This window comes from Molothrus aeneus, chromosome 4, assembly GCF_037042795.1.
Source record: "Molothrus aeneus isolate 106 chromosome 4, BPBGC_Maene_1.0, whole genome shotgun sequence".
NCBI lineage: Eukaryota > Metazoa > Chordata > Aves > Passeriformes > Icteridae > Molothrus > Molothrus aeneus.
Window position 1 is genome coordinate 14,993,259 of NC_089649.1, and position 13,583 is coordinate 15,006,841.

Sequence of the window (13,583 nt, forward strand, 5' to 3'; positions counted from 1 at the left end):
AATAAGTAACAAACAAATAATATTTAAGTAATTAATAAGTAATAGTTAATTATAAGTAATAGATAATTTGCCTGTTGCTTTTTGACCTGCCATTGAAGATGTTGTAGGAGCCAATTTGTTCAGCAGTTAACTTTTCCTGCTTTTGTGTCCATCCTACTCCATGTGTAGTGCTCTTGCCCTGCTCTTGGCGTGACCCTCTAACTTTCCAACTTGAATAATCCTCATTAATGGAATGTTTTGATTGGATGTTAGGAAAAGTTTCTCCACTGAAAGGGTTGTCAAGCATTGGAAGAGGCTGTCCAGGGAAGGATGTTTTCCTTCAGAAACCATGTAGATCTGCTGCTTAGAGACATGGTTTAGTGGACTTGGCAGTGTTGGGTTAATGGTTGGACTCAATGATTTTAAAGGTCTTTTCCAGCCAAAATGATTCTGTGATTCTTGAATATTGTAGATAACTATGAGAACAGTCACATGCAACAACTAGTAAGAAATTGTTTGTGAATGGCAGTTAAAAATGCAGAATTTTGAAGAGGACTGGTAATGTCAGAGTAATCTCTCAGGCATCAATTAAAAGCAATATTGAAAGTGTGTCCTTGGCATTTTGCTGATGATTTTATTCTGTTTGCAAAGGCCGCTGGAGAAGATGCACTGTAGGGGTTCAAGAGCCCACACTCACATCCACTAGTCCCTGATCAAACTCCTAATCGGGTTCATGCTTTGTTTTTTTCATGTTTTCCTGATTCCAGCTCTCCCTTCTGCAAGAGCCCAGCTGCCAGCAGCATTTGTCTTGCCTCCAGGAACAGCCTTTCAGGCCTTTGGCATGGGGCTGCTGGGCTCCAGACTTCCCCTTCTATCTTCTGGACTCTCCACTGTGCCACTCAAGGCGCAGCACCCTTGGTTGCCAGCCCTGCAGAGGAGCTGCATCCCTGCTGGGCTCCTGCTGGGAGTGTGTCCCAGCCTGCCTCCTGTCCTGCAGTGCTGCTGTGCACGCAGGCTCTGGGGGTGCTGTCTGATTTTGGCTGTGCAGCACTCCCTGTGCAGGCTCAGAGCCTGCTCTTTCCCCAGAGCTTCACATTCCCTACATGGTGCCTTGCTTTGGTTCAAAACACAAGATGGGTGATCACAGTTTTCTAAGAGGAAGATTTTCAGCATTTCTCAAAGCTGTTATGTGCAGCTCTTGGTGAAGTTTTGTTTTTTCCTGAATCACCAAATTATCACTTCCACAGTGATATTATTATTACAGTTTCCTTCCACAGTGCTGTAAGTCCATATCCTTTTTAGTCTTCCTCACAGTACAAGCGTAGTCTTTGCTGTCAAAACCTGCCTGTGTCTCCTGTTCCTCTTTTTCCAGAGCTGCTGGTTGTCACCAGAACCCTTTAGAAACCTGCCCCTGTGGTTTGTGATGATGTATTTCCATTACTCACTTCCCCATCATGAGAGAAGTTGTAGGAGCAGGAGGAACTTGTCCTTTTCACCAAGCATTGCTTCAGAGAATTTCCATCTGAATAGCAGGGCATAAAGATTTAACTGGCCATGCTTGCAACAACCTTGGCCAAAGTAGGCTGGGCTCACAATGCTGAATTGTGCTTTTTGTTATTGATCTTATTTCCTGCTTTTTTCTCCCCACCAATTCCCAAGTGCGCGGCTTTCCATTTTTTGTATCTGTGTTTTGCTTAAATAAGTGTGAGGTGTGGCAGGCATACCTGGCTCAAAAAGCAGCCCTTGGAGCCCAGTGGCAGTAGAAAGAACATTTCCCAGCAGGTTATGAAGGGAACGTTGAGCACATTTAAGCCTTAGGAATACACAGCAGCAGGAAGCTGGTGTTTAACAAAGAGGGAGGCAAGGTGAAGGCACTGGATGGGGTGTTTCTAAACCACCCAGTACACATCTTCCTGCACACTGGGGCTGGTGGTTTGTGTGCCTTTGTGGTTCTCTGCCATCAGCTTTCCCAGATTATACAAATGGGTAATGGTAGAGATTTGCCATTACCCCGGAAAATGGTTGGTATTACCTACAGAGTGTTTTCACTAATGTTCAGGGTGATTTATTGAAGCAGGAGATTAACAGGGCTATACTCTTTTTTCTTTTTTAATGACTAATCATGAACTAGATGGTGAAAAATATGGCCAAGATGACTGCAGAAGATAAACAGCCCGGTCGTATTTCACAGGTAGCTTTGCTGTTCTGGGAAGTGGGGGAGATAATTTCTAGAAGATGAGGGACAGACCAGCAGCATTCAATGTATTAGGAGTAAGGTCATTTGACAGAAATCTGTGTTGATAATAACTGGGGATATGGAAGTCATACAGATGAGGAGACAAAGGATCTCACAATTTTTGTTGCTTGGGGAAAAAAAAAATCAAGTGGGAGTGTGGTAATGACATACCCAGAAAGACCACAGAGGGAAGGGCAGCACTTACAAAGCTTAGTTCTAGCAAGAACAAAAATGACACACTCTTTAGCATGGAGTAGAAGTCTGAGCACTCAAGATATAGAATAAGAGGTGCTATGGCAGAGTTTGGTTTTGAAGGACTCTGAAACACTTGTTGAGAGAGCCTTTGTCTCCAATGTAAATATGAAGTTTTACACATGGTGATTGTCCGTCAGGGTTTTATCGTGTTGTGATCAGGATGGAGGGCACATAAACCATGTAACAGACATGGAACATCGGGTATCAACCCAAATAAAAGAAAGAGAGAAGACTTGGATGAGGAGTGCCTTGCAGAAGGCTGGATGGGAATGGGTGTCTTGGGAGGAACGTTGTCACTTGGCCTAAGGCAGAAACCAGTGACCATAGCTAAGAGTACTCAGTCTGGTGCAGTCAAAATCTGTTCTCCAAAGTTTCCTTAACTTTCTTTTTAATCGAATTATTACCAATGCTTGCAGTTCAAGCTGCTGATGTTTCATTCTAACAGGTGTCTTGGAGTTGTAGGTGATCTCATCTTTGCATTTGTTGTTGACATTTTACTGCCTGTCTTTATTTAATGTCAAATAGAATAATCAAAACCACTGATGCATTTAGTAGACAATTCTTAGCTCAAGAATTATTGAATTTGCTATACGCTTGAAGAATGAATAAATAATCAGTAAAAAATGAGTTTTGGGAGCATCTGAAAAGGACTGATTAAGATTGGCTTTTATCAACATTATAATTTACTTTTGTAACCTTTTTTTTTAAGGCTTTGTTTATTGGATGATTTAAATATTTAGTAAATACATTTCTTTTGAAATTAATGAAGAAGTACAAGAGAGAGTTTTATATACCAGAAATGTTAGATGTGAGATTGTGTTATGTGATTTGGGGATTTAATATGCAATATATATTGGGGGAAATTTTTCATACTTTAGCCATTTCTCATTAAAAAGCTTTATCAAAACCAGCTTGATTTGATTTTAACAGGAAACCACTAATTGGCATTTGGTGAAAGTTGTTCCCACACAGGGAGGAGTACCCCTATGAAACTGTTATTTTTCATTTAATTATCACTTTGAGGATTGCTGAGAAACAAGCAAATGTGTTAGACATTTTCCCTGACAACCTAAATATTCCTGTAAAATGCACTTTGGATCTTGGCTTTCTTTTGTCACTTCTGTCCGCTGTCTCTTCATGAATGCTTAGCCTGAAACTCAACTTCAAAAAGGGATTAATTCCTCTGTCTCTTACCCAAACACTCCCCAGTGCTCATCCCTGTCCCATGTGACAGACAGGTGGGTAACCTGAGCTTGACCCTTGGGTCAGACCTCAAAATACACAAGATTTGATCTGGGCTTTCACCTGAAGATTTTTGAGACAACTGCTGTGTGCAAACGTTGGTGTGAGGTGCCACCTCCCTGCAGGTGTTTGCATTTCACTGCTCAGTATCTCGAGCCATACGTGTAATCAGAAGAAAATGTGGTTTTTTCATTAAAATATCATGAGATTTCTCATGAAGTGGGCATGTAATTACTCAGAATAGTGTTCTTCCAGAGTGGTTCCTTGTTATGCTGAAAGGACATCTGGAGTAGAGTCCTGTTGGGGATCCAGTAGTAATTGTAATGATTACATGTGTAACAAAGTAGGGAATAAATATGTAAATCTACAAATTTGGATCAGAACTCAAAAGCATCTTCAGTTCCAGTGTTGGAAACCAATGTGATGGCATTTTTGGTACAGACTGGGATGTTGAGAAGTGCAAGTTGAGGCATGGGGAAATGGGATACCTGAGAGCAGCTGCTGAGAGATGGCAGGGAAGAAAGAAGAGCACGGTCGGGTGATGATCATGAGTTAAAGTCAGAGAGGTGAAATTGTTGCAAAAATAGGCAAAGTCTTGTGTGATGCCAAGGAATCACTCTGTTTCTTGTCAGAGCTGGCAAGTGTGGGCCTGATGATTGTGTCTGGTTTCAGCACTTCTGGGCAGCCTTGCAAAATTGTCATGTAGGTTCCTGTGCCAGCTGGTGGGATTGCAGTACCCGTGGTACCTTTGTGAAGGACGTGTCTCTCATGTCTTCTGGGACTTGTCCAGTGTGAATGTCCTGCAGGTCCCTTTTTAACCTGTTCTGTTTTTTCACATCAGGTCTTTACATTTAGAAAGATTCCTTTAAGATTTAAACTGAATCTTCCTGAAATTTCATATCATGTATCTGAAGAAAGGTGCGTACACATTAGAGACTGTCCTGGGAAGAACAAGGATAATAAGATGCTTAGGAAAAGAAAAAAGAAACAGAGTCAAAGAAACTCATTTCTTGTTAGTGTAGAATGAAGAGGCTTTAAGAAGGTCATAATGCCAGTCTTTCAATTCAAAAAGTGGTGTAAAAGAGGACAGGAATGATAAGTTGTTCTTTTTGGCCACTGGGGGAATGATAGGGAGAAATCAACTTTACTGCAGACAAAAATGATGCAACATTGGAGATGTTGGGAGAGCACTGAGTGGTTCGATAGTGGTGGGATATTGTAGAATTCTCTTTATTGGAGATGAATAGCATACTGAGTTGGGCAAAGTTCGGTTGATCCTGCTCAAGGCGATCAAATAAACTGCTTCAGATAAATTGTTTCTGTGCTTTACAGGCCTGTGCTCCAGCAGCATTGCACTGCATCATTTATTAGAATCTGTTCCAAACAAAGCAAAATGCAAACATTTCTGAGGTTGTTCTGTAAGTAACCAAAGTAATATTTACCTAGTTGCAGTCTGTTTTATTAGAATTTAAATCCAACTAGAATAACGAACCAAAATACATCCAGGTGAACATAATGAAAATAGTACACAATTACCATTAAAATGTGCATCAGAAGCTCTTTCTTCTATCTGTGTTGTACCTCCCTTGTGGGTATCCAGATGTAAACCAAGAATAAGAATTGCACTTATGGATGGTCCTGGCTCTTTGCAGGGTCTGACTAAAGGCAAATAAAATGTGACATTTCCATAGATCAGACTTCATGCATGTTTACTCCTTGTCTTTAAGCTGTCCAGTCCTGTCAGATTAAAGTGTTATTTATTAATTAGTAAACAGTATGTCAGACTATGTCATTGTTTCAGTTGTGCCTTCCATTTCATTCCACTGAATTCAGTCGTCAGATTGGAGCTACTTGTCCAATAAAAAACTTCCTTCTTACATTGGAGGATAAGAAATTAGGAAATTTTCTTCACTTTGTTAATTAGACTGCTCATTCTTCAGGCTCAACAGCAAGTTTTCTGTCACTTTGTCCTCTGGGTCACAGCTGTCAGAAACAGATTTTAAAATTTATTTTGCCATGTGAAGCCAGGACCTTTGTTTTCTTCCTTACCAGCTGCAGTCTTGCTTTCGTTGCATATTTAGACAGACTACTGGGTCTCTTCAGCATATCCCAAACACTACTGCAGAAATCACCCTTGAAAAACCTCTGCTCTGCAAGAGTCGAGTCCTCTAGGCAGTGTGTCTTACATGATAAAGTAATTTTGTGCTCTCCTTTTAAGTCCCTGTACAAGTTGTCCCTGCTTCAGTAGTTGCTTTTCGTTTGCTTCCTCCCCTTGGTGTCTCCAGTTAAAGCAGTGACTCATCTGCTTGTCTGTGGGCCTCCAGATTTCTACCTGGTCCTTCCTCTCACACATGGCACAACAGGAGTTGGACTCATGGATCCTTGTGGGCTTCTTCCAGCTCATGTTCTATGATTCTAACACTTGGGGTCACATTTAGAGGTTCTTCATCTTCTGGAGCTACCTGAAAATCAGTGGTTTGTTTCCCAAAGTGGGTAATGGGTTTTATGAAAGCTTTTGGGTCCTATCATGGTTATTTCTGGAAGAAAATAAGAATGCTTGAGTGCACTTTGTAGGGAAAATTGAATAATGCTGTAGGATCTCGTTTGCATTACTGTTTTTCACTTTATTCCATGCATTCCCAGGCATACGTGTCTGCGTATATATGAAGTCTGTATTATTGTCTAGAAAATTCTCAGCAAAATCTCATTCCTATTGTCCTAGACAACTAAGTGAAAAAACGTCTGTACCAAGATAGCTCAAAATTTTCATGTCAAGATACAACAGATTTGGGGGAAGGGAAAACACTATTTGTGGTAGCAGTAAAATAGCTAATGAGAACAGATGTCAGCTCATTGAAGTAAGTGAGGCAAAGTCACCAGGCAAACATGATGAAAAGATTCAGAGGAGAGAAGAGTGGCATTTTGATGGAGCATTTATCTGTACAAAGGTGGAGGCGCTGAGTGAGGGCTTTGAGAAGAATCTACCTTGAGTCAGAGCTGCCTCGAGGGGAGAATTGGCACCTTTGGTAACTGTGGTGCAGCAAGGTCCTGGAGGCTGTTTTTGGAGAGCAGAGGGAGGTGTTAGTGGCGGGGTGTGCAGGGAAATCCTGAAGCATTTGGCACAGGGTGGAAGGGAGGTAGCTGGCAGCTGTGGAGGCTGGGCAGGACGCGGCAGTTGGAGCTCAGGTGTGGAGCTCGGGCACTGGAGCTCAGTGGAGGAGCCCAAGTGTTTGAAATGCAGGTGTGCACTGGCTTGGGTACAGAGTTACAGGTGGCCACAGTGAGTTTGTTTTGCAGCATAGTGTCTACCCTCAGGCTGCCTAGACCGCCAGTGGTACAGCACACGTTAGAAATAATCCCAAATTATTCCACTCGTCTGAAGTGCATGTAGTGATTTGCACCTCCCCTGCCTTGTCTTTTATATTTCGTATATTTACTTCAGTTGCTGCTTTCTCTTCTTCTCTGCATCTTTTTTTAAACATCCACCACTTTTTGTGTCCTCTGCTGTGTCAATTCTGTTTCCCCTCTCTCTCCACTGAGAGGCTTTATACTAGAGGTAGCATGTGTTTTTATAATGTGCTTTTGATATCCCCTGTGGGTTCAAACATGCATAGAATATAATAAAGATCTGTTGGGTCAGGATCAGCATGGTCCTGGCTCTGGCAGAGCTTTACAGATGTGATTAAATAAAGGTCTTAGTCGTCTAAATTGCGACTTTAGGTATACAAACAGTAAATGATTTTCTGATGGACATCAAGGCAAGCTCTGAATATCATCTTTAAGAAAAAATAAATTTAGATTCCAGGGGGTTGTCATCACAAGTCTTGTGATTCACCCGGCATAGAACTACAGCTTATTTTCTAAACTTCAGACTTGGCTTACTTTTTTAACTTTCAGAGTACGGGAAGCAAGCATGAGTCTGCAGAGCTTTTTACATTGTTCATCTTCTAAATTTGAACACTAGTACAATTCTACAAACAAGATACTACTCTCTTAGAAATCTGCTGAATTAAATCATAGTATTTATGGGGGCTTATCTATTAAAAACATTTTGTTCTTCAATGTTTCTGGATCCCCTTTTTGTAACTGTAATATGATGAAAATTATTAATTTTGAGCCTATGAAAAATAGTGATTGGGTGTTGGAGTCCATAACTTAATTTGTGTATATTCCCTGGGCACAAAGGAAGCATATAATGTATATAATCTACATGTATTATCTTCCTCTAGACCTAACTTGTATAGCATGTGTATGTTTACTATGATATTTTTGAAAAGATAGTGTGGTAGTTTACCTCTCTTGTGGCTACCCTAAACCCTCAAGCTTTGCCCTTAAAAATAAAGAATGCTATAATTTGTAGTTGATTTTCATGTTAATTTGTATTCCGAAGCTGCTTTACAATAGGGCCACATCCAGATGAATGTTCTGTTATTGGACCTAGAGTAGCATTCCCTGTTGCAGATGACTAGAAACCTACTCAGCATTTCACAGATGGCACAAAAACTCCCATCCTGAGATGGCAGGATCCCTGTTTCATCTTCAAGAAAGGAGACTTCCATGTGAGGGTTCAATAGTAAGGAAGCAGCTGTCCAACTGACTTGAATCTTATTTGTTCCACTATTTATTGTTAGAGCTACACAGAATGGCTGTTGGAGGTGCTTTTTTAAAATCTAGGTTTGTGACTTTTCAAATGTTATGCCTTATTTATTTTAATTGGACCATAAGGACCACCTAAAATACTCAACAAAAGTCATGACAGATATATGAGATTTTAACCTCTGGTATATCTGCAGTGTCTTTCTCTATTGTTTGTTTTTCTTCACCTATTGCTCTATCTCAGATGATTGAAAAATAGGAGAATTATAATATGATATTCTGGTTGCAATAACATTGAACAGGAGGGCAAGAAGTCCTGCAGTCACTGCTACACAGCCATTTGGATGAAACCCTTGTCCTAACCCCACACAGGCTTCAGACTTCAACTTTGTCACTGGAAATGCCCCCTGCTTGCTCCATCCCCTGGTGATTGTGGAGAGCCAGGGATTTCTGGAGTGTTTTCAGGGAGTAATCCTGATGAGTGTGGCTTTTACTCTCCATTTCAGAGGTGGCTTATTTGGTTTTGTAGCTGGTATTGGAGTGAGAGAGCAGATGTGAAAAATGGCTTTTAAAGAGCGCCTTGGAGTATGTACTGCTCAGTTTGTATTTAATCTTTACTTGTTGGTTTCTGTGGGAGTTACCAAACCAGTTGAGCTACAGCACTGGCATGGAGCCAAAGGAAAAATACAGTTTTCTTCACTGTAAACATGACTGTCAAGCAGTAATGTTTTTCTCAGCTTCATTTTAAAGGCATTATAATGGAAGAAAATGAAACTAAAACACATTTTTATGCCAGTTTTATACGTGGAAGAATTTTTTTTTTCTTTTAATAAAAAACTCTTGGAGAATAGAGCATACAAACTTATGTCTTAAGTATGTTATCAGTTATCTGTGCTGCAAGATACTTGATGGAGTTGGTAAGCCAACACTTTTTTTTATTCTGGTGTAGTTTTGGTGCAAATGCATTTTTTTGCCTCTGTAAACATGAAAAATGTGTAGAGTTCTCTTTTTTTAGTCCTGTTTTGATAACAGAAAAAAAATAAAATAGTGCCTGAAAAACTTAATGAATACTAGCAGCAAGAACTAATCTCTGTCTCTTCAGGCTTATTTTTAAACTCTGTTTTCAGTGTCCAATGGCTCTGTTAACTCATTATCAGACATTCACCTGAGTTTGCTCATTGTTGTTTTGCTTTTGGGATTTATTTTGTTGAAAAATCTGTAAGTCCAGCTTTGTTTTTCTAAGATAAATGCAAACTATATTTAGTGCTCACAATGATGAAAATGCAGTTGTTCCCCATGTGGTGCAGTTGCACCTACTCAAGTAGGTGTAACAGCACCACATGGGGAGCAACTGCATTTTCATTTCCTTTTCGGGGCTGAACTTTCCAGGGTTGTCTGCTTTGCCTATAACTCCCTCTGTTTTATTTTGCAGAGTGAGGAAAATGCTTGTTTAACAAAATGATCAGCTGCTGCTTTGTAAAATGGATTTTTGGGTACTAGAGTTGAAAATGACATCTTGAAGAATGGATGTTGCATCCATGTAGCTTGATGCACCAGAGGATGAAAAAATCCTTTGGTTGTGCTTCGTTGTTTGAGATTTTTTAAGAATTTCGTAATAGAAAAGTAAGAAATAGGATTTGAACAGACTTATAGAAGGATCTTCTCACAATTCTTGTGTCTTGAGACAGATTAAGCTGCAGTGAAACCTTTGCTGACAGCTACTTGTCTCATCTCTTCCTTACAACTTCAAATGGACAGCTATTCCTCTGTAGCCTGTGCTAATGCTTTTGGTAATTAGGAGGTTTTTGCATAGATGTGATTAGCTGAACAAAAGAACTTTAAATTTTATTAGGAGCAGTACATTTTTATTTGCATATTCAATCCTTTTATTAAAAAATTCAACTTGCCTCACTTGGTCTGTATATCTGCAGGCATGGAGGAAATAAGGAATTCTCAAAAGCAGAGAAATACATCCTGAAATGAATCAATGAAATTAATTTCCTTCACCTAATTTCCTCCAGCTCTCAGAAGCTAAAATGATAAAAGTTAAACATAGATCTCTGAAGTTCTCTGTAGGCTATCTGAGGGTTGTTTGCACTGAGATCAGCCAGGAAGATCCTTCATGGTGTGATGGAAACTACTACAAACTGATGTTTGGATTTTGGAATCCCTGCTCCATGCAGGGTGTGCTGCAGTAGCAGGGAATTTTATTTTTACCTTTTGAATGCCATAGTCAAGGAGCATCTCTTTGGGCACCTTCAAGATCTTGTGTATGAGTAGTAACATCACTGTTTTCTGTGCCTCATGCTTACCCTAATAAATATTTTTTTCTGTTGAATCTTGGGATGAACCATCTCCTCTGAGTTCAAGGTACTGTCCCAGCAAGGAAGCGTTGAAAACAACGGGCTATTGTTGCACTTGGGTGTGCATGGTCCTGGCCCCTGGGCGTCTGTATCCTGCCTTGCTCATTCCCAGCCACTGGCTCTGGGCAGGCAGCCCCAGTGTCCAGGAAACAGTGACACTTTAATGGCTGCTGTCACCAGAAATGGTCTGAGGGCAGCAGCAGCTCTGCTGTTGGAGGGGAGTTCTTAAAACATTGGTTTGTAGAAGAATAATGAGGTGGTTCTGTGGGTCTCACTGGGGAGTTTCCTGCACCGTAAATAAGAGGAGCAGGAACAGGCACATAGAGCAAGCTTTGGAAACATCCCAGGAGGAAGTGGCATGGCATGCTGAGCTAGAGTGGAGGTGAACATTTTTGAGAGATGGAAGTTGTCCAGAAAGGATCCTGGAACTGAAGAAAAGGAGTTATATTTAAGGAAAGATAGAGGAGGGGAATTGATGATGGGAAGAAACTTGAGGAGGTAAACTTGGGGAAGGAAATGGACTAGGAAGGGGCTGTTTACAACAGTATTCCAAGTGGGAGTGAGATAGGCTTGTATTTACTGATGCCAGTAAAAGGAATGTTGTAAGAATCAAGAGAGAGGAAGATAAAAGTCCAGACAAGGGTTTTAGCTGTGTCCAGATAGATAAGAAAGATTTCATTTGAGAGAAGTTACTCTGAAAGATCTGCAAACACTTAAATGTAGCTCATTATTTATTGATTTTAAAGATTATTTGTTGTTGTGGTTACATTTCCCTATTGCAAAAAGGGTGATGATGGGTTTTTGGTTGGTTCTTTGTGTGTGGTTTTTTAACAGAATTGTCTTGGTTTTTAATTCCAATTCTTTTCTCCTGCTATGGCAAAGTTGGGAATGCAGCCCACAGGGAATGGCTGGCCTCTCTTCAAGGAATCGAAGCACCATAGCATTGCTGGCTTCTAAGAGTACTTAGTAAAGAAAAGTAGGGTGGGTAGAATTAAAGAAAATAAAAGAAAATTAAAAGAAAAGGGAAGGCAAATCATCAGAGACATGTTGATAGCAGTGAGAAAGGTGTTACATGAAGTTCAGTTTTTCTTCTTTAAGTAGATAAATATTTAAGCTTTAAATATTCAAGAGAAATGGGTAAAGCTGTTACAGACATATCAAAGCAGCAAAAGGAAAGGGGACTTGACTAAGTTGAGCTGTTCAAAATTAATTGACTGCAGTTCAAGTTGAGGCAAAAGCTTAGGAGGGCTCTGGGTCTGCTAATATTGTGCAGACTTCTTTTGATGACCAATGCAATGCAGATCATGAATTGCAGCCTTGTAGGTGATAAGTGATTACAGGTCTGAAATGTTTAGTTGGCACTGACCACAGTAACTAGGATGTTTTATGCATGTCTGTATGGAGGCAGATACTGGACATTCTGTCATGTATAAAAACATCCAGTAAAGCAGTGAAAATGAGCTTAGAGGTGTCTTTTGTTCTTTTTTCCAGTGTGACGATGCTGCCAGCAGTGAGGTATTTCTTAAGGTCCTGTGCCTGTTTCACTGAAGGGCTTTGAGATTATATTTTGGCTTTCATTTCCTGTATAAAGCCCAGAAGCCCAGGGTTTTGCTGGCTTTCTGTACTGACTTGGCTTTCTCATTGCTCACATTCACAGCCCGGAAGTCCAAAAAGTTGGGGAAATTGAAAGGGATGCACGAGGAGCAGCCCCAGCAGCGGCAGCAGCCGCCCCCGCAGAGCCCCGAGGAAGGGACGACGTACATCGCGCCCGTGACCGAGCCCTCTGTCAACACTGCACTTGTCCCCCACATGTCTGCTATCTCACCAGCACTTACTCCCTCTCCTGTTAAGATCCTTGAAAGCATTGAGCCGGAGATCGTGTACGCAGGATACGACAGCTCGAAGCCGGACACGGCGGAGTACCTGCTCTCCACCCTAAACCGCCTGGCTGGCAAGCAGATGATTCAGGTGGTGAAGTGGGCGAAGATACTTCCAGGTAGGACCATGAGTCATCTGCTGAGATGTCACTTCACTGTTTCTTTTAGTTCAGAGAAATATTTGCTTGGCAAATTGCATCTTTAATCCATGGACTGTGTTGAGAAAACCGGCAACTGGGGGGTGTGAGACATGAACCTCTGAGAGAAGATAGTTGGGTTTTTTTCTTATTTTATGTAAAGTTTGTTTCAAATGTCTGTGATTGATGTTTAAAAAGCTTTCATTTTCAGTAATAGCCTCTTAAGAAGAAAACATGTTTTGTCACTGGAATGAAAAATTGCGGTTTTATTTTTTCTGAATTGGGAGTGTTGCTCTTGTTAGTGAATACTGGAAAAGTACTAAGCTATGTGTTTGGTGATGGTTTGACCAGCCCTTGTAGTTCATGGGTATTTTCTGGTTTGATCTCTAGGATTTAGAAACTTGCCTCTCGAGGACCAAATTACTTTAATTCAGTATTCATGGATGTGTCTGTCATCGTTTGCCTTGAGTTGGAGGTCGTACAAACATACAAACAGCCAGTTCCTCTATTTTGCTCCAGACCTGATCTTCGATGAGTAAGTATTTCTTAATGGCCCTTTTCAGTGTAGGCTGGAAGGATTGCTGTCTTTATTTGGTTTTTCAGGCATACTCGCAGTCTAAGAAAATTTCAGCTAATTGTGGCTTAAAAAGCAGCTGAAGTTTTAATTTTTTTCAGTGACTCACATTTCAATTGCCAAAGCTTTGATTACTGCTGTCCACTTCTCCTTATGTATGGGGATGTGTTCTCAAACTGGGACCATCCCACTGGTTTGAAATGTGACTGATACACAACCACAATTTATAGAAAAGAACATTTTTTGGTATCTACTGGAGCTTGGAAAAATATCCAACTTCTAGGAAATGTGAATGTTTAAATTACTGGGGTTTTTCAGAGCAGT

At 40.6% G+C, this 13,583-nt stretch overlaps 1 protein-coding gene across 4 annotated transcripts in view; it reads left to right on the forward strand.

The window, feature by feature from the left end:
• Nucleotides 1-13,583, forward strand: part of NR3C2 (nuclear receptor subfamily 3 group C member 2) — a 190,447-nt gene that overhangs the window by 146,011 nt on the left and 30,853 nt on the right. For all 4 annotated transcript variants that reach the window (XM_066547970.1, XM_066547972.1, XM_066547971.1 and 1 more), the window contains 2 exons: nucleotides 12,329-12,667; nucleotides 13,076-13,220. In XM_066547970.1, coding sequence (XP_066404067.1) covers nucleotides 12,329-12,667; nucleotides 13,076-13,220 — 484 coding nt within the window. The remainder of the gene's footprint in view (nucleotides 1-12,328; nucleotides 12,668-13,075; nucleotides 13,221-13,583) is intronic.